The 20456-nt window shown below is 37.2% G+C and overlaps 3 protein-coding genes across 3 annotated transcripts; 2 read left to right on the top strand and 1 right to left on the bottom strand.

Annotated features, from left to right (window-relative positions):
* Nucleotides 1-201: 201 nt before the first annotated feature.
* Nucleotides 202-8596, top strand: LOC130721306 (probable inactive nicotinamidase At3g16190). The gene is made up of 5 exons (XM_057572071.1): nucleotides 202-264; nucleotides 347-457; nucleotides 7176-7410; nucleotides 7489-7605; nucleotides 8397-8596. The coding sequence occupies exons 1-5, from the start codon at nucleotides 217-219 to the stop codon at nucleotides 8468-8470; spliced, it is 585 nt and encodes a 194-aa protein (XP_057428054.1). The 5' UTR covers nucleotides 202-216; the 3' UTR covers nucleotides 8471-8596.
* Nucleotides 8597-10308: 1712 nt separating this feature from the next.
* LOC130719804 (probable inactive nicotinamidase At3g16190) lies at nucleotides 10309-12217 on the top strand. The gene is made up of 5 exons (XM_057570411.1): nucleotides 10309-10356; nucleotides 10439-10549; nucleotides 10776-11010; nucleotides 11089-11205; nucleotides 11987-12217. The coding sequence occupies exons 1-5, from the start codon at nucleotides 10309-10311 to the stop codon at nucleotides 12046-12048; spliced, it is 573 nt and encodes a 190-aa protein (XP_057426394.1). The 3' UTR covers nucleotides 12049-12217.
* A 5434-nt stretch (nucleotides 12218-17651) lies between these two features.
* LOC130719803 (uncharacterized) lies at nucleotides 17652-18794 on the bottom strand. Its single transcript, XM_057570410.1, has 6 exons — nucleotides 18774-18794; nucleotides 18417-18684; nucleotides 18243-18339; nucleotides 18030-18151; nucleotides 17862-17946; nucleotides 17652-17787 (listed from the first exon to the last, which is right to left on the bottom strand). Exons 1-6 carry the CDS (start codon nucleotides 18792-18794, stop codon nucleotides 17652-17654), a joined length of 729 nt encoding a protein of 242 aa, XP_057426393.1.
* Nucleotides 18795-20456: the final 1662 nt, after the last annotated feature.

Below are 20456 nucleotides of genomic sequence, written 5' to 3'. Positions count from 1 at the left end.
ACGCCCAATTTGAGTTATCGGTAATTCCTTCTCTTCACCATTATTTCTCTATCACTTTCTTGTCTTTTATCCTTTTTTTTCTTGCCCCACTAATCTAGGTTTCTTGTGAAGTGCCCTGTGTAGTGGAATAATATATATACTAAGCGACCCAATTGGCCGAAATCGTTGTCACAACGCTCAAAATCTGGACTTGGTGAAGGAGTCGACCCTTTGAAAATGGCTGAGGATTGGAAACACACAGCTCTTCTTGTCATCGACATGCAGGTAGATACTAGTTACACTCTGTCTCTTCCCAATGTTGTTCTTGGAGAAATTAAATATTCTCTCTGTAATTTTGAGCTTGCAGAAAGATTTTATAGAAAGAGGTCCTGTGCTACTGAAAGGAGGGAAAGATATTGTCCCCAATGTGATTAAGGCTGTGGAAGTTGCCAGGGAGCGTGGAATTCTTATAGTTTGGGTAATAACTCTTTATTCCCTCTCTGAAAGTGTATAAAATTAAGTTCATTTAGGCTACACAAGCGGTACACTTAAGACCAAGCCAATCTCGAAGAAAAAAGTGAACTACACGCAACTACATCTCCAGATTCCATTCAACAAAGGGCCCTGACGTGAGCGGACGCTTTGTCATTAGAGTGTTATAACCGTCACCTTAAAGGAAGATAAAGGCTTTTTTGTTTACTCAACTCGTAAAGGCAAACAAAAAAGGGATCCGCCTCGAATCAAAACGATTTCCCCTCTTCCAGCGACGAGGATTAGCGAACCTTTCAAAGATCGCTCCCGCGCGCCAATTCCATCTCTGATAGGGGCTCGCCTTTAGACTAGAATGGGGGGGTCGAGCGTCAACCACCTGAACATGAATAGGCAGCGCATCCGTTTTTCTCGCTCCTTAGCACAAGCACTGACGTAAGCCCGTGAAGGAAAGGCCTTTCTTTTCTACGCTACGATCTTTCTTCTCTTATGAAATTTCTAATTACAGAAATAGATCATTTCTAAACCGGAATCTTAGGATACCACCACTAATAGAAGGACAGGGACCGGAGACTTGAACACCAGCCAGATAGGCATTCACCAACAAAGACTAGCACATCGCTTACTGATGAAAGACCGTCTGCTGGATACACCATTCCTACTACTGCTGAATCGAACAAAATAGCTATTCTGAAATAAATTCTTTTTTTTTAGGAGTTGGGGAATCTAGGCCGTATCCCTTAGAATAGGTCTAGGCTGATTTGGCAGGTCGAAGCCTAAAGACTTTCAAGGTCAAAAACATTCCGCTAAAAAACCAGCCTTCAAAGAAAGTCAAAGACTGGCGGACCGCATACGCGCTTACTTTTTTTTGTTTGATAGGCTGATCCCTAGGCTGAAACTGATATGCTTCTATAAGACTCTTCTTTTGAGAGAATAGCCCCAATGACGATGAATTAGGGTTGTAGAGCGGGTCAATCCGTCGGAGCTTTCTCCATGCCCGACAGAGAAAACTTGGTGCGAATCGGGGTACATACGCTCCTGCTCGTCTAACTAATGTACTGATGTAATTCCACGCAAATATGGCTGCCCGGAGAATCCGTAGCTGCTAAGGAAGAGGGTCGAGCCATAACGGATTGATGTGGCGTAGCGGCGACTGGAATCGATCTGAATGAAGCTTCAAGCGTAGTTCTGGGGCTTCTCCTATACCCCGCCTATATGGAGTGGAGGAAGATTAGGTGGGGAAGTCAGCAAGCTGGAAAGTTGCCGCCCCTCTTTGATTGTGCACAGCCCCTGCCACGAGACACCTAATCGAAGAAGCGCCTTCCTCTCATCTTTTTGATAATTCAACATCCAGTTCATAGAGAACTGCCTACTCCCACCTCGACCGAGAAAGAGATCTAAGGCTTCTTTGAAGAAAGTAAAGCAGGAATAGATGGCCTGCCCCTAGCTCTAAAAAAGATTTATATTTTGCTATCAAAGGAGTGCTTTCATTCCCTGCCACCCGCTTTTATAATTGGCTCTTCCTTATCGGCATCTCAAGCAAAAATCTTTCATGATCCATTCTTCCGGAATTGGATAGAGAAGGGGTGGGATATTCCACTGGGAGGGAGAGGCGGGGGTGACATCAGAAGTAGGATCGTCGAACGGATAGCAGCATCACATTGAGAATTGACTCGTGGGATTAACCACTTAGACGGAGAGTTCCCCATATTCCATTTCATTGGCAACCGAAATAGATCTAAACAGCGTGCCCGGAGCGAAGGAAGGGCTTCCAAAATGAATTGAAAAGTCAAATCAATGAAAGGCCCAGATGTAGCCTTTGTGTGCGGAGCAAGCCTACACTGGACTGGCTGAGATGAAGAAAATGTCGACACCGATGAAATGTTTGAAAACATAGACAGCGGAAGAAGTCACTCTCAATCCGATCTAGCAAGAAATGCTATACCGATAAAGTCAAGCGAGAGAGCTCATTAAGAAGGCCATCTTCCATCCGCCTTTTAGATAGGGCGAGGCGGGGACGAGACTCCGAACCACGACGGATCTTGTCTTAGGAAATAGAATGGGACGGGAGGCCTATCTGACCTTTTGTTTGATTCCATTTTCCAACCCTTTCTTTAGAACCAACCTGGAATGCAAACAAGGAAGGAAAGGGCTGAAATCTCCATATCTGATCCAGCAAAAAAAACCTTACCGTCAGCAGTGATAGAGATAGCATAGCTGTAGACAGGGGGAGGGCCCGGATTACCTTTTCTATTAGAATAAGGAAGGGAATCGCTTTGATTGCTTGCGACATCTTATCGATGCTCGTTAGCGGTGAAGTCCCTCAAACCAGAAGTTTCAAAAGCTTTTGACTGGGCCTACGAGAGAAATGAACTTTACATACTGATAGAGCATACCGAAGGGAAGGCCTAATTGTACCACTCCCCCGTCACCTTCCGCCTGAACTGATAGAAGTTGGCTTGAGCTGAGCGTCTCTTACAAAAAAGGTGCCCTAGTCGCCTCGGTGGAATGCATTGAAGAAAGGAATCCACTCTCAACCCTTTCATTTTATTTAATAGAATGGTAAGCCGGTCTTATTCTTTTATACGAGTAAAGAACTTCTGCTCTAACTCCTTGAGGAAAAAGTCTTGCATCTCGCCCAACTCCTACAAAGCCCACCCCCGAAGGAGAAAAGGAAGTTATCAGCACCGATGTTACTAACCTTATGCTTCGCCAATCTTTATATGCCACGGGGAATCGATCGGTTGAATCCGTTGCAAGCCTATCTTCCGAACCCCGCATCAAAGTCTTGTCACCGTGCCCGCGTCGGGGTCTGTCTGAGTAAGGAAAGAGCTCGTAGCCACGTTATCGGTCTTGTCTTGTTGATAACCTTGAGACCGGCGAAGACTGCGCTCCAGCTGGTGGTGAAGGAAAGGGGGAAGGAACTATAGAATAGAAGGAGCTGGACATGAACCGTCACGGTCTTTCTGGTGAATCAGTGCTGTTTGCATTGCACTCATAGGCTCTGGGACTGATGACCTTACTCTTCTAGTCTTTTCCAGTAAGCCTTGTTGGATGACTCAGAGCTCTTGTGCTCCCTCTTTTCAATATCCCTTTGCTGTCTTCGTAACCGCAGTGAGAGTAGGAGCTCAAGCAGTTGCCGCTGCAAGACTAGCCGCTTTTGAGTAAATAGCAGCTCTTACCGCGCTTGATGGTGAATAAGCCGTCGGAATCAGTGTTGAGAAAGCATCCAATTGCAATTACAAAAGCATATCCCTTATCTAAATCTAATTAGAAGGAACTTCTTTCCGGCGAAGTGACAGCGGGGAAGGAAAGCAAGGGACTGAAACCCCCCGTCAGACATGCCCAGAAGAGTACCAGATCAGAAAAGGGCACAATGCCTCTTGAGATTGTTGAATAAGCTATTCATCAATGCTCGAGTCATATTCTAGTAGACAAACTTTCTTCTTTTGTCCACCGGGGAAAATAATACAAAAAGATCGATAGGCCATTCATTCCTTCCCTTCTCTCTCTCCGAATCTTGCTCCCTCATTCCCCTCAATTCGGCTATCGATATTTGCGGAGTTGAAGGCTTAGGCTTAGGTCTTCGCCCTGACCTTTCCACTAAGCTCTTGGAACCTTTTTTCTGAGCTTTTGACAGTTGAGTCTCGGACGCTAACTAAGGAGACTACTGCATCTCGCTCTATCATTCCATTCTATCAGTCCGGTACTCGGTCCTAACAGCGGTTGAAGCCTTCGAATCGGCTAAGTGTTTAGTATCACCTTAATCCATTCTTTTGCTTGAGTCTTTCTTTCTTAGTAGTCGATAGCGAGTCTTACGGGTCTAGCACCATCCGCCAATCGCTTATTGGTGAAAGGGCTATGTAGTAACCAGTCCGAGCCCTAGGTTAGCATTTCAGTGTCCGTCAGGAAGACGAGTTTGAATCTTCTTTGTTGTATGAAAGGCTCTTTTTATATTCGGTAAGACTTCCATTTCATATCGTGTGTCGGAGAATCGGATTATTATGATGAGCGATTTGACTCTGATCCACTACCGGAAGGAATTACCTCACTTACCGCCTGCTCTTATTCCCATCGATATGCCCGGAAACAATAACTTTCTTTCTCTAATGCCCTTTAGCTTAACTTAAGCCTGACAAAGAATGTTTCACTTGCCCTACCGCTGCCCGCTTAATACTACTAGTAGTGAGACTCCTATTCTGCCACCCTATCTAGTAAGAGCCTCTACAGCAATGTTTGGCGCAATCAATATCAATAATCGCTCGTCTTTCATTGATTGAGGACTTGCCTGACCTGGTAATATTCCCATAACACAGGTGGCTTTCGTCCGGGTAGATTATTTAAGTAAAGTGATCGTGTATGCTGCGGCTTAAACTAGAAGTTAATGATGAACAGGCCTTCATTTCCGTTAGGTATTTTATGTTATTGTTGGTTAGAAGAGAAGTCTTCTCTTACTCTTACAGTAACTCGAGTCTCGTGCAAGCGCCGCCCTAAGACTCTTCTTTGTTTTGTTTATTTGAATTTCCCTCAGGTCAAAAATCTAAAAATGGCGAAAGCCTACCGTTAAGAAAGGAAGAGTTACAGAGGTATTAGATTCGATAACAGCTCATTCGCTACAGCTCATATGCAAGAGATATAACTCTTCTTCCTAACAGCCGATCTGCGACAGGGGAAGATACAAAGACATCGCAGCAGATAATGCGACAACTAGTCTTTTCTTTCCCTAGGATTGTCTTTAACTCAAAGAAGACCAATTCAACTTGACTCCCAGGAACAAAAGACACAGATTTGATAGCAGCGCTCAAAACTACTGTTTTAGTAAACTTTCCCAGGATGGAGTTCTGGGCGAAACAACTCAGTCGAGCCTGAATTCTTGCACTAGCCGGTTGACGTCCTCCCCGGATGCCTTTAAAGGGAAAGGGGTAGGGGGCAGGCCTCGAAGGGCCTTTACTTTACAGGTATTGAGCAGAGCCTTTTTTCTAAAGCTAAAGTATACGAAGTAATTCCGAGTCAGTACATTAGACTAACCGACGGTTCTGTTCCTTCTAACCGGGCCTTAGTTCGCTCAGTCCGAGGGATAGGATAGCTTTTGGAAGACGAACACGTCGATGGTCTTTAGTTCGTTCGTTGTAGCAGAGCGAATAAGGTGTCATTGTCATTCTAAGTCGAAATTCCTTGTATGAAAATGGCATTGAATTAACAAAGTCCTAAAATGGGCTTTTGTGATAAAAGAAATGGGTGCATATGATAATGGAATGTGCAAGCACTGTCAGTTATTCTCTTTGTTGTATAGTTAATGGTAGCTCTCTTCCTAGATTCAATTCCACTAGAGGGCTGAGGCAAGGGGATTGAGGTAGTTAACGCAGCTCTGAGTTCAAGGAGCATGAATGAATGGCAATAAGCTTTTGGTGTTTACGCCTCTTTTCCGGTATTGGTCTTTGCCTTGAGTTGAGTAAAGGCATTGGGAAAAGGCCTAACTTCTTTTCGTAGTTAGAAAGATAGGTGATAATCCTAATATCTCTTAGTGTTCTTCTCTGGAAACGGTCCTTCCATCCTAAAGAAAATGTGTTCTCTTCTAGGCTCCGGCAAGTGGAATAAGATCAGGAAGGAGCGAGTTGTAGCCTTAATCTGTGTATGGAGCTAATTTACTTAGTTCAATAAAAGAAAGAACACAGAGGCTATTTACTTTACTTATTAAAGTAGTTCTGAAAGTCTATCCATAATATGTGATGGACTGATCCAAGGGTGGTTAATGAGCTCCCGCCCTCCTGCCTTGCGGTTGGGAGCACTGCCTTCTGACCCTGTCCTTACTCAATCCCTTCTTTCTCTTTTCGCTGTTGTCTTTGTTCTTGGTCCAGCCAGCTTTGGTGTGGTTCTTCTTCCTCGAATATAAGCTCTAGATCGAATTGAATAGATGCCCTATCAGGCAGGATGAAAGGGAGTTGGTCTCGGCTGCCCCCTTCCTCTTTACGGATGGATAGATAGAAATCCCAGAAATCCTCCTGGCCCTACCTCTTCTGGTTAACGCCTCTCTGAAGATCTGTTTAGGGTGAGGGTGGGTCTAGGCTTCGGAAGCATAACAGAAATAGCCTAAATCTTCCTCAGAAAGGAGCCTAAAAAAGCATAAACTAGGCCATCAGGGCTACTCGCTTTGCTTAGTCTTAGTCCAATAGCTAACTTGGCTGGAGTAAGCGGAATCGCCAGGAGCTTAAGATGCTCTACATCCGAGGAAGTGGAAAGACAGAGGAAGGGCAGTGAAGGTTTGCGTAGAGAAAGGATAATGGAAGTGGTAAGGCAACACCAAGACAAAAGACCCTTTGGGATGGTTTCAAACCTCGATTCTCTTTAGTGAAACCTTAGCTTGTGTTATCATAAAAGCACCAAGTAACTTAATCCAAAAGAAGGAAAGGAATTATTAGCATTGAAGCTGAGGGGCTGAAAAGTACGGTAGTCTACGTTAGTAGTGATTTGCCTGTCGGAGTAAAGAGAATGGCAGGTCTTGAGTGATAGGTCATACCCTTAAGTTCATTTTAGTTTTCATAATTCCTTAGGTTTTCAATTTTATGTACACTTTCACCTATGCTCAACATGTTAAAGAAATGAAGAAAAATACTTATATTCACTAGATGTCTTGTGTTGTTGATATTTAAGAAAATAGTTCTGTAATTGTTGAGTGACTTGAGTCATGTCTCTCAAAATAATTCCAGGTTGTACGCGAACATGATCCCTTAGGAAGAGATGTTGAACTCTTTCGTCGTCATCTATATGGTCCAGGGAAAGTTGGTCCAACCTCTAAAGGAAGTGAAGGCGCAGAATTAGTTGATGGGTTGGTAATTAGAGAAGGGGATTATAAACTGGTGAAAACCAGGTTTAGTGCATTCTTTTCTACACACCTTCATTCAGTCCTTCAAGGAGCTGGAATTAATAGTTTGGTGGTCACGGGTGAGTAGGTGTTTTAATGTTGTATACGAGTTTGCAGTTTTATATTCATGTGTAGACTTAATATAGCTTTATTTGTAGGTGTTCAAACTCCAAACTGTATCAGGCAAACTGTCTTTGATGCTGTAGCATTGGACTACAAACCTGTAACTGTTATTGTTGACGCCACAGCGGCAGCGACACCTGACATTCATCTTGGTATGTATTTATCACCTTCTAGAAATCCTTGCATATGGTAGGAACTTTATTTTGATAACCATCTATTAAAGACCTTCTCTGCCATAGATATTTACGGAAAAAATGGTCAGAAAACTAGTGTGATCAGCTTACCAATGTCGTATTTTTAAATTTTTGTGTTGTGATGGGAAGAGTATCCAGTAGTTCCAAATATATTATTCATTCATATGCCCAAACCCAGGAGTTTAAGCAGAGAGATATAAATCTCTGATCTTTGTGAAGTTATGTTGCGCTTAGTTTGACTTATGATTACTTGGGTTTGGCCAATTTACAAGTTAAACAAGTGTCAGAAATTTAGAGATTAAGGAGTTATTTGACATTGAAGATGTGTAATTTAGTTCTTATAAGAGTGTATAGTTGTAAATTGGAAATCTATTCATCATGAATGATTACATCAAATTTTAACTGTGAGTAAGTTGGTATTGGCTTATGGAAAGGATTTTTTCTGTTCATAATTTTCTACGAGTGGAATATAATCCATTCATAAAAGTGGTGACATGTTTCACGAGGTGAGGACATTACTGTTGTGAAGATGAAATTTCTTGCTTTCTCCTTTGAATTAACATGGTTACACTGGTTATATACTTTTTATGCTGTCATGCTCCACAATTCTTTAAACCCATTTCCTTTGTGGATATGTTTTGATATTCTAGGTTCCCTCAAGGCAGGGAGATTTTTTGTTTTTTTTTTAAATAAGATTGTGATCAAATTTTATTAGATGGTACTGAAGGCTAACATCTGGGTGGTTTCAGCCAATGTGTTTGACATGAAAAATGTTGGAGTTGAAACCCCAACATTACAAGAGTGGAGCGAATCCAAAGCTTGATCTGTATCAACCGTCCCTGTGGTGTTCAATTCCAAGACTCAAAAAGTGTTGATGCCTTTTGTCAAGTTAAGCTGTAAAGTGAACTGAAACTACTTATATTGCAGTACTTGATTCTTGCACTGTTAAATAATGACATAGCTATTGTTGTTTATTTTAGCATTGATGACACCTTTTCTGGTTACGACATTTAAGCTTTTTTTTTCTTGTCCACTGCGCTCCAATTTAGAAAATGCTAAGTTGCTAAAATCAGCTTAAATACATTCTATAGAGCATGATGAGCGAGGAAGGAGGTTAGCTCAGGTTGCTTAAGCAAGTTAGTTTAGTTAGCTAGGAATTGGAGTTTGTTAGAACCATTATAACAGCTTTGTTAGGCTACTTGCAATGGCCCTGTTGAATGGGGATTGAATAACTGATTCAACATGTTGAATGAACAGTAAATTGGTCGCACTCAATACACATGGCAAAATCTCATTAGTTGTTGTGATTTCCAGATTCTTATCTCATCCTAATTATTTGGGGTAAATTAATTTTTTTCACAAAAATTTATCTTTATTTTGTCTATAAATAGAGACATGGTTCATTTGATTTGAACACAGAAAAAAAAAAACGAATTTTTTCAGAAAAAAAAATGATTCATGTGGATTACTAACCCACAACTTGATGGACCAATATGATTTTTTATAAATAAAATATAGAAATTCTAACCAATTTATCTTCAATGTGATTGGACGATGAGTTATTTAACCCATATTTTCTCACGGGTCATTTAGACAACACTTTAGAAAAAATAGAATGTGTTGAGTAGTTTATAAATAAAAGAACTCATACACCTAATATTTAAAGTTTCAAGTGAAAGATGTAATGTGCCATAGAATGTGTTGAGTAGTTTATAAATAAAAGAACTCATACACCTAATATTTAAAGTTTCAAGTGAAAGATGTAGTGTGTCCTGGTAGTTTTAATCATCTCGTATGGCCCAACACAATGAATCATATACTATATACTATTTCCGAAACCAAAAAGTGGCAACTCCAACAATTGTCACCAATTCATTCTATGTTTTTCATCATAAGTTTTTTTTTTCATACTATAATTAGTAGGTAGGTGATGTCATATTTATATTTTCTGATTTTTTTAGTTATTTAAATATTAAATAATTGTATATTTTCGAAAATAATTAATATTGCATTTAATAGTTATTTTTTTAAAGAACATTTAATAGTTATTTATGACATTAAAATAGTTAACAAAAGTCAATTGTGACTTTTTTTTTTTAAATGGTTTTGATATCTTAATTTAAAGTATAACAAAAAAAATTTAAACGTAAGCATAACAAATTACAAAAAAAAGGAAATCAGTAACAACGATTAGAGAAAAAAACTTAAATGTGTCACATACGTTTTAAAAAAATAAAAATAAAAGAAAAAAATATGAAAATGTGTGTTATATATCGATAAAATTCTCTTATTCCATCCGTCCATGCCGCGGATCAATACTAGTCATAAGTCACATCCCTTCATGATAACTCTGATAATATCTGCAATAAAAACAACACTCAAGGTCTCAAGCATTGAACAAACTGCAGATTTCAAGCTTCAACCACCTTCATTTCTCAAGCTGACACGCCCAATTTGAGTTATCGGTAATTCCTTCTCTTCACCATTATTTCTCTATCACTTTCTTGTCTTTTATCCTTTTTTTTCTTGCCCCACTAATCTAGGTTTCTTGTGAAGCGCCCTGTGTAGTGGAATAATATATATACTAAGCGACCCAATTGGCCGAAATCGTTGTCACAACGCTCAAAATCTGGACTTGGTGAAGGAGTCGACCCTTTGAAAATGGCTGAGGATTGGAAACACACAGCTCTTCTTGTCATCGACATGCAGGTAGATACTAGTTACACTCTGTCTCTTCCCAATGTTGTTCTTGGAGAAATTAAATATTCTCTCTGTAATTTTGAGCTTGCAGAAAGATTTTATAGAAAGAGGTCCTGTGCTACTGAAAGGAGGGAAAGATATTGTCCCCAATGTGATTAAGGCTGTGGAAGTTGCCAGGGAGCGTGGAATTCTTATAGTTTGGGTAATAACTCTTTATTCCCTCTCTGAAAGTGTATAAAATTAAGTTCATTCTAGTTTTCATAATTCCTTAGGTTTTCAATTTTATGTACACTTTCACCTATGCTCAACATGTTAAAGAAATGAAGAAAAATACTTATATTCACTAGATGTCTTGTGTTGTTGATATTTAAGAAAATAGTTCTGTAATTGTTGAGTGACTTGAGTCATGTCTCTCAAAATAATTCCAGGTTGTACGCGAACATGATCCCTTAGGAAGAGATGTTGAACTCTTTCGTCGTCATCTATATGGTCCAGGGAAAGTTGGTCCAACCTCTAAAGGAAGTGAAGGCGCAGAATTAGTTGATGGGTTGGTAATTAGAGAAGGGGATTATAAACTGGTGAAAACCAGGTTTAGTGCATTCTTTTCTACACACCTTCATTCAGTCCTTCAAGGAGCTGGAATTAATAGTTTGGTGGTCACGGGTGAGTAGGTGTTTTAATGTTGTATACGAGTTTGCAGTTTTATATTCATGTGTAGACTTAATATAGCTTTATTTGTAGGTGTTCAAACTCCAAACTGTATCAGGCAAACTGTCTTTGATGCTGTAGCATTGGACTACAAACCTGTAACTGTTATTGTTGACGCCACAGCGGCAGCGACACCTGACATTCATCTTGGTATGTATTTATCACCTTCTAGAAATCCTTGCATATGGTAGGAACTTTATTTTGATAACCATCTATTAAAGACCTTCTCTGCCATAGATATTTACGGAAAAAATGGTCAGAAAACTAGTGTGATCAGCTTACCAATGTCGTATTTTTAAATTTTTGTGTTGTGATGGGAAGAGTATCCAGTAGTTCCAAATATATTATTCATTCATATGCCCAAACCCAGGAGTTTAAGCAGAGAGATATAAATCTCTGATCTTTGTGAAGTTATGTTGCGCTTTGTTTGACTTATGATTACTTGGGTTTGGCCAATTTACAAGCTAAACAAGTGTCAGAAATTTAGAGATTAAGGAGTTATTTGACATTGAAGATGTGTAATTTAGTTCTTATAAGAGTGAATCGGAAATCTATTCATCATGAATGATTACATCAAATTTTAACTGTGAGTAAGTTGGTATTGGCTTATGGAAAGGATTTTTTCTGTTCATAATTTTCTACGAGTGGAATATAATCCATTCATAAAAGTGGTGACATGTTTCACGAGGTGAGGACATTACTGTTGTGAAGATGAAATTTCTTGCTTTCTCCTTTGAATTAACATGGTTACACTGGTTATATACTTTTTATGCTGTCATGCTCCACAATTCTTTAAACCCATTTCCTTTGTGGATATGTTTTGATATTCTAGGTTCCCTCAAGGTAGGGAGATTTTTTGTTTTTTTTTTAAATAAGATTGTGATCAAATTTTATTGGATGGTAATGAAGGCTAACATCTGGGTGGTTTCAGCCAATGTGTTTGACATGAAAAATGTTGGAGTTGAAACCCCAACATTACAAGAGTGGAGCTAATCCAAAGCTTGATCTGTATCAACCGTCCCTGTGGTGTTCAATTCCAAGACTCAAAAAGTGTTGATGCCTTTTGTCAAGTTAAGCTGTAAAGTGAACTGAAACTACTTATATTGCAGTACTTGATTCCTGCACTGTTAAATAATGACATAGCTATTGTTGTTTATTTTAGCATTGATGACACCTTTTCTGGTTACGACATTTAAGCTTTTTTTTTCTTGTCCACTGCGCTCCAATTTAGAAAATGCTAAGTTGCTAAAATCAGCTTAAATACATTCTATAGAGCATGATGAGCGAGGAAGGAGGTTAGCTCAGGTTGCTTAAGAAAGTTAGTTTAGTTAGCTGGGAATTGGAGTTTGTTAGAACCATTACAGCAGCTTTGTTAGGCTACTTGCAACGGCCATGTTGAATGGGGGTTGAATAACTGATTCAACCGTTGAATTGTTCCAATGGCCTTGCTGAATAAGTTGTGTAATATTCAACATGTTGAATAAATTCAACATGTTGAATGAACAGTAAATTGGTCCTACTCAATACACATGGCAAAATCTCATTAGTTGTTGTAATTTCCAGATTCTTATCTCATCTTAATTATTTGGGGTCAATTATTTCGTAGTAAATTAATTAATTTTTTTTCACGAAAATTTAACATTTTTTTTCTATAAATAGAGACTTGGTTCATTTGATTTGGACACAGAAAAAAAACGACTTTTTCCCCTCTAGTTTTTCTATTTAGCCTCCAATAAACTCTTGTTTGTAGCTCTAAACATATTTTAAGTGAAATGGATCCCAAATAATAACCCTTTTAACACCCAAAACTCTACCAATTACCCTTTCAACTACCAAAATCCCAACAACTACAGAATTCAAAATGAATCTTCCAACCAACGAGGTCCTTAAATTATACCAAGTTATGGATTTTCTCCAAATTTCATCATGCCGTCATCTAATCCAAATTATAGTCAATATTATGGATCAATGATGTCTTATTCATCTCAAGCACCCCCTTGTTATTCTTCTACTCCAATGGGAAATGAAAATGTTCCAAATGTTGAACTTGATGAATTTCCTGAATTTTCTACACAAATGGGTCTTGGTGAAGCCACTCCAATTGTTCCGAGCGGTTGTCATGAAACCACTCTAAATGCAAAGGATTCAGCTCCTACTCGCCGGAAAAACGCTAATCGTCTTTTTTTACTTGCAAGAAAAAATTAATTAGAATATAAAATCACTAACCTAGAAAGAAAAAAATTAACTCTTAATTATTTTAAGGCTTAAATACTCTAGAGGTCCCTGGAATTGTATGGCGTATAAAAATAAGTCCCTGAAAAAAAAAATCCGATTCCGAATCCCTGAAATTTTTTTTTAATCAAAATCAGTCACTACGCGTGTTTCATGCTTATGTGGCTCAATTTTTACACAATCATCAATTTCACGTGACTTTTATAATTTTCTTTTATTACACAGTCATCAAATCCATACCCTATGTGGCTCAATTTTATATTTTTATTGAAATTTTTTATTTTTATTAAACAACAAACCAAAAAATAATGGAAAAAAATAGGATGAAGTTCAGAGGTCTTCTTCAACTCATCCTCTCTTCTTCTTTTTCATACTTCTTCATCACTCACTTAAAATTATTTCAACCAAGAAAATATCACACCAACTCCCAAATCTACAGCCTCCACCCAACCCACCAACACCCACCGAACCACCCAAAGATCGAAGCCCAAATCTCCAGATCTGCGACCTCCACCACCTAAAAACCCATAGAGAAGGAACCACATCAGATTGCAGTCATGCAAGGGAATCGGTAAACCTTTGGTCTTCTTCTTCTTCTCCTTCTCCTTCTTCTCCTTCTTCTCCTTCTCCTCTTCTCCTTCTCCTTCTCCTTCTCCTTCTCTTGTTTGATGACTGTGTAAAAATTGAGCCACATAAGCATGAAACACGCGCAGGGACTGGTTTTGATTAAAAAAAAATTTCAAGGATTCGGAATTGGATTTTTTTTTTCAGGGACTTATTTTCATACGCCATACAATTTCAGGGACCTCTAGAGTATTTAAGTCTTATTTTAATTGAATTTAAATCGATAATTGTTATAAATAGATAATCACAAAAACAAAAACATAAAAGAAAGTAAGAATATGAAATAAAAGGGGTGGGATAGGGTGTTGAATTTTATTAAACAAAACCATTGTAGTGAGTAAAAATTGAATGTGTGTTGAATTATTAGGTGGAAGAGAGAGAAGATGATGTGGAGTATAAAAAGTGAAAAATGAGGGTGTTGGATGGAAAAACCATTGTAGATAGTCTTATGGGTGGGAATAGGCTAGGCCTAGGTAGGCTTTGCGTAAATAGGCCTAGCCTGTTTAAAAATCTTAAAGCCTGAGCCTGGCATGTGGTTTGCAAAAGGTTTTTTTTCGAGTCTGGCCTGACCTTCTCGAAAGCGGCCTGGTAGCCTATTTAAAGGTCTATTTCACAACAAGAGTTTTACATTTGCTAACAAACTTATTTGTACAAAAGCTATCAAACTTATAAACTAACGGGTTAAATTATAGTAAAATAATTTTTTCAACACTTAGACTCATAATATTATAAGCTATTAGGTAGAGATGAAACTAAACGAGAGATTAAGTTGGTTTCTTAGAGTCGGAGAGCCAGTATAAAATCACACTTCATATTAAGGTATTTAAATAAGTTATATATCTATTTCTAAATAGACTTATAACTTTGAGTCATTATATATGTCAATTTGCTTAAATATATAAAAATGTCAATAAGTATATAATATCAAGATATTATGATAAATTTCTAATATATAGACATCATCAATGGTAAAATATATTTATAAAAATCATATATAAAATGTGAAAGAAAAATATTAATCATTTTTACTTAAATAGGCTAGCCTATAAGGCTTAAAATACTTTTTGAATAGTCTGAGCCTAGCCTTTTTAACTAAATAGGTTTTTCAAAAAGCAGGCCTTGCCTATTTACCAATTTGGTCTGGCCTGAGCCTGTGTAGGCTAGGCCATAGGCCTCTACGAACGGCCTGGCCAATTCCCACCCCAAGTCTTAGAGCATTTAGTTAGTTGCTCTCTTTCTGTTATAGATTTTGCATCCATTCATTGTGGCATTTACATTAGTGATCTTTAGGAAGATGTATACATGATGCTGCCACAAGGGGTTTCATCCTCTGAACCTAATAAAGTCTACACATTGCTCAAGTCCCTCTATGAGCTTGAGCAAGCTAGCTGAGAATGGCATGAAAAGTTTTCCTCTCTTCTCCTCCATGTGGCTATTCCCAAGCACACGCAGATCGCACTTGATTTACCGAGCTGGATGGACCATGTATCACATGCCTCTAGTCTACATTGATGATGTGATCTTAGTTGTAATACATTGAATGAGTTCACAATCATCAAGATTCAAGAATACCCTTAAGGCCTTCACCACTTTGGAATCAAAGACTTGGATCCCCTCAAGTACTTTTTGGGACTAGAAGTAGCATAGTCTCATCAAGGGAGCTCTATGCCAATGTGATTATGTCTAGATCTCCTCAATGGTGATGGATCTAGTCACCAGACTCATACACGATGTGCAGACCATAACCCCTCTTCTAGTGGGCGGTTGTAACCCTTCGCCTGAATTAATGGCGCCGCCCCATTTAATGGACCAGTCATGACACTTAATTAAACACCATCATTGCACCATAAAATCATTAGAAACCTCCAACGACCTAGCTAAAGGACAAAATGAGCCTTTATAAGCGAATTTTGGTCCAACAGCGGGTACTTCTTCACTCATTTTGAATTTTGGACCTTAAGGCTGAAGTGTTGAACACTCCTGTGAAATTTGGAGGGAACAATAATAATTGAATCAATTACAATTAGTTGGACCGGAGTTTAAAATGTAGTGAACCAACTAACCAAACCAATTCAAACTAATTAATTGGTCAAGATTCTGTTATAAAAATGTTATAACTTATAAATAACATGGCTATTTATAATACAAATTAAATCTGGGCTTGACCCTCCATATAACAAAAAAAAATACAAATTAAATGTGTTACAGATATTATACTATAATTACATCTTTGTTCCTTTACTATAACGAGTGTTCTTTACCCGTGCGTTGCACGGCGATTAATTTTATTGTAAAGATAAATCAGTAGTAATGCGTTTTTAATTTAGTTTAGACTCTTTTCAGTAAGTATATATAAAATATATGGAATAGAACATATGTTACAAACATGTAGATGAATTGACCACAGTAAATATATTTATTCGATGAGGTTGTAGATACCTCACATGGACTACACTTGAATAGTAATAAAAACCACGTTTTTAAGTAATGCATTACATGAAAATTGAAATAAGATAAAAATAACAATGACAACAACATGAACCTTTATTCGAAATTGTAGTCTATGATTAACGATAAAGACTTCATAACCGAGCTTGTTGTCAATCAAACATATTTGTGCTATAGAACCTAGAAAGGAAGGAAAAATTATTAGTATAATAATCAGTAACTAATACGAATATAATTATTAGTATTATTAGATGATCAATAACTTGCTTGATATCTTTTTATGCTGTAAAACAATAAAAAGAATAACCATATCAGTATTTCTATTTCTACCATTTAAATTGAAAAAAACATTGATAAATAAACACTTACATGTCAAATATTATCGAAGACTTCTTGATACACTACGTTGCGTCTAGTGTTAGTTACAACTCCTTCGTAATCTATGATGAGCATCTTCAACCCTTTTCTAGATTTAACTCTAGAAAGTGCAACATATAACTGCCCGTGAGTCAGATCAACAAATTTGAAAGTGCAACATATAACTGCCTGTGAGCCGGAGAAACAACGTGACGATTACATGGCTCACAGAAATACATACCGTCGGCAGGATATACCTTCTTGCTACACTTGCACGCAGGGTAGTACCAATCCATACCCTCTGCAATATACTTAACAGTACTAAGAACAACATAATAGGACTTCTGAAAAATTAAAAACAATAATATATTTTAGAATGTGTGATATATGTTGCATTTAAATAGTGTAGGCATGCTAAAGAACTTAGATTGTATGGATTTCAATTCATACACATGGTATATGTATTCAAATTTGAACTCTGAATCACATTAACACCATTTAAAATGCCTGAATTAATTCAATCAATCATGAATTCTAAAGGGGCTTACTCAATAAAATGACTACCACTTCACAAACATTTTCAATGCCGTAAAAGTCATATATAGATTAGTTTTTTGGTTCATAGCAAAGCAAGCATCAGTGATTGGTTTTAGTAGACCCTAAATCTCATAAACTTTAACGTGGTTTATTTTCTGAAGTTGGCATCAATGATTCATTTTTAATGCTGTTTATGATTTATTTTCTGAAGTCAAATATAGGTTATAAATTTAAAGTGATATACCTTAAGACTTATTAATTTTTTAATCGGTAAAGATTTTGAAATTTCTAAAATTTCATGAACCCTCTGAAAATACAGTGGGTGGTTATTGCAGGCAGCATTGATTCCAGGGAAAAATTAAGTTTAAAAATAAAAACATATGAACCCATATACATACCTATGCAAGATCTTTTAGTTGCTCGATGGTTTTCCCATCATTCTGCTTTAGAAAATCATCTTCAAGGGTAGATTTCTTTGTAGAATCTTGCAGAGGACTAATGACATGCACCGTATTATCATGTGATTCCAAAAACCTAGAAGATAGACGATTAAATAATTTGATATCAATAAAAAAGGAGAGTAATTTAAACAACAGAACTGAACTCACCGAGTTCGGAGGGGAGCAGCTTCTTCTATGAGATGATTAAAAAGAACATTTGTAGCTCCATAAACATTTTGGAGACTTGTCTTACCTGTAAAATAAAAATTATGAATGTTTTCAAAAAAATTGTCACTGCACTTTAATTATTTGACACCAGATGAAGCTTTAAAATACCTTTAAAGGGCTTTACTTTGACACAACTCACAACAACAACGGCATTGGTTGCATCAGCAGATCCAAGGTAACCAACGACCTCATCAACATACTTTCCAAAAAAGGCGCATTCAACCCGAGCCCTATTATGACGAATGAGAAATTATAAAACCATAAAAACTTAATAATCAAAGATGTACAAAATTTGAAATAAGGTATGAAATTTGGGTGTACCCGTCTTGGTCAAGTTCAATAGTAATTCTTTTCTGCTTCCCGCCATCTTTTTCGAATTCTTGTTCAGCACTTGCACCAGTGAGAATTCCAATGACATCTGCAAAATCATAGCAATATTAATCCAAATCCCAGAATAGTAATTTAAAAATCAAAAGGGCCAAAAAGAGTATATACCTATAAGAAAAGACGTATCAAGATCCTTGAACATTATATCAGATATCGGCACAAAATTGTACGGGCTTAAATCGATGGCCCTGTTGGGAACCAAGCGCACAGATGTATGAATATCAAAGTTGATCTTGAATGGATGCCCGGTTGGTCGGAAATCACGTCCGCTTTCACCAACGCCAAAGAACGAAATCTGATATACACGACCCTCACTTATCAAAGATTGGAATCGGTATATCAGAGTCTTCCTAACGGTCACATGAATCTTACAACCCTAAAATTCATTAAAATGAGAACATTAGAGATTTATAGTTTAAGCAAAAAAGGACGTAAAACATGATGTTTATGTGAAAAGTGATTTACCTTGTCATCCATAAGAATCATGTCCATGGAAAATGGAAGCTTGGATCCATATAAGCTCGGACTAAGCCACAAACGGTTCACCTTTGCGACAATAGACCAGTTTTCTTTTGAGGCATCGATGGTGGCGAGATCGTCGATTGCCATTCGAACAAAGTATATTTCAAAACCAATAGTTGGTGGGAAAAAAATGATGAAATTGAAGAATACCATGAGGTGATTTATATAGGAATTTGAGAATTAGGGTTACTGGTATATTCATCTTAAAAAAGGATTAAAAAAAAAGTAACGAAGAGATTAGTTTGTAACGAAAAAATAATTATATGCGGAATTGAAACTCCATATTCATTCTTGACTTTTGCTTGTCACGATTAAACGCAGAGCATTAAATGTATATTTGACAGAATTCAAATTTTCCATGTAATTTTCATTAATTCCACCATTTTAAATAAGGAATGATTTAAATATGAATAGCATATCGGGGCATTTTGGTCAATGAAATTATTCTCTTTACACAATATGCCTTCAATTTTTTTATTCAATGTTATGCGTACACCACCACTTAATTTTATTGTAATAATGATTTGGTCAATGCATTTACACATTTTGCATTCAATTTCATTTAAAACATATTAGGAAAATTATTCAGTTTTTATTGGTTGCAAAAGAAGTCAAGTAATTCGAATTTTCCATGCTTACACATAGCTGGAATTATTTTGAATGCAATAAATTAGGAGTCATAAACCATAAAAACAAAATCATTAAGATTTGATTATTGGGCCTCCATTAAAAAACTGAAATTAAATTGGGCTTCTATTATTTTAGTCCAAAATAATCAGAAGGTGACACTTGTCATGTAAAGAGGGGGGGTGTTGGAGAGTAATTCTTGAAGTGCCAAGTCATGGAGGTGGGGCTCACAGCCTTCCTCTTTTCTAAAGTATATAGATTGCATCGATGAATAATATAAATAATAATAATTTCTCTAAATGACATAATTGGCGTTGACTTTTACTTTTTTGTTTTGTTTACAAGACTTATAATAATGTCTTTAAAAATACTAATAAATAAAAATTATGTTAAAGATGTGGAAATAAATATAAAACTATAAATTTCTTAAGGAAAATTTCAATTTTTTTTTGTGTTAGACATAGTTTTTGAAGAAAATGCTCAACATATTAAGATGTAAGAGATGAGCTTACAAAGATAGCTTGATCAACATCAGGAGGTGGATCATCTCACCACAAACTCCGAATCCGACTAAAAAATGACATTTTCCACTTTCCAGCTCCAAATCTTGTGCAACTGTCATGCTCCATTGCAGCATTAAGGTAGCATTTGGTAGACAGGTGAGAACGGAACGGAACAGGACATATGTGTTATGTTCTGTGTTTGTCATAGTTTTTAGATGGAACGGAACGGAACAAAAGGCTCCTGGAACAGGACATTTTGGTTCCCTGAAAAAGGGTGGAACGGAAGAGAACGAAACAGAACACCCTATTAAAAAATTTAAACCCTAACTTATACTCCATCCGGTCCTATTTATAAGCATGAAAGAGAAGAAAATTTTTGGTCCTTATTATAAGAACCAAACTAGTTGAATGACCCGTGCAAAGCACGGGTGACTTTTATTATATAATGTCTAAAAAATTGTCATATTATATTTTTGTAATTTTTATAATTTTTAAT

The sequence above is a fragment of the Lotus japonicus genome, chromosome 5 (genome assembly GCF_012489685.1).
Source record: "Lotus japonicus ecotype B-129 chromosome 5, LjGifu_v1.2".
Classification (NCBI taxonomy): domain Eukaryota; kingdom Viridiplantae; phylum Streptophyta; class Magnoliopsida; order Fabales; family Fabaceae; genus Lotus; species Lotus japonicus.
Note: the sequence above shows the minus strand (reverse complement) of the source record. Positions and strands in the feature narration are given on the sequence as shown.

Coding starts and splice junctions, on each gene's coding strand:
- LOC130721306 (XM_057572071.1), top strand. CDS start 217: ATGGCTGAGGATTGGAAACACACAGCTCTTCTTGTCATCGACATGCAG. Junction 265..346: donor TTCTTGTCATCGACATGCAG/GTAGATACTAGT, acceptor TTGAGCTTGCAG/AAAGATTTTATAGAAAGAGG. Junction 7,411..7,488: donor TAATAGTTTGGTGGTCACGG/GTGAGTAGGTGT, acceptor CTTTATTTGTAG/GTGTTCAAACTCCAAACTGT.
- LOC130719804 (XM_057570411.1), top strand. CDS start 10,309: ATGGCTGAGGATTGGAAACACACAGCTCTTCTTGTCATCGACATGCAG. Junction 10,357..10,438: donor TTCTTGTCATCGACATGCAG/GTAGATACTAGT, acceptor TTGAGCTTGCAG/AAAGATTTTATAGAAAGAGG. Junction 10,550..10,775: donor GTGGAATTCTTATAGTTTGG/GTAATAACTCTT, acceptor AAATAATTCCAG/GTTGTACGCGAACATGATCC.
- LOC130719803 (XM_057570410.1), bottom strand. CDS start 18,794: ATGATTCTTATGGATGACAAG. Junction 18,685..18,773: donor TGATTCTTATGGATGACAAG/GTAAATCACTTT, acceptor AATGAATTTTAG/GGTTGTAAGATTCATGTGAC. Junction 17,947..18,029: donor CAAAGTAAAGCCCTTTAAAG/GTATTTTAAAGC, acceptor TTTATTTTACAG/GTAAGACAAGTCTCCAAAAT.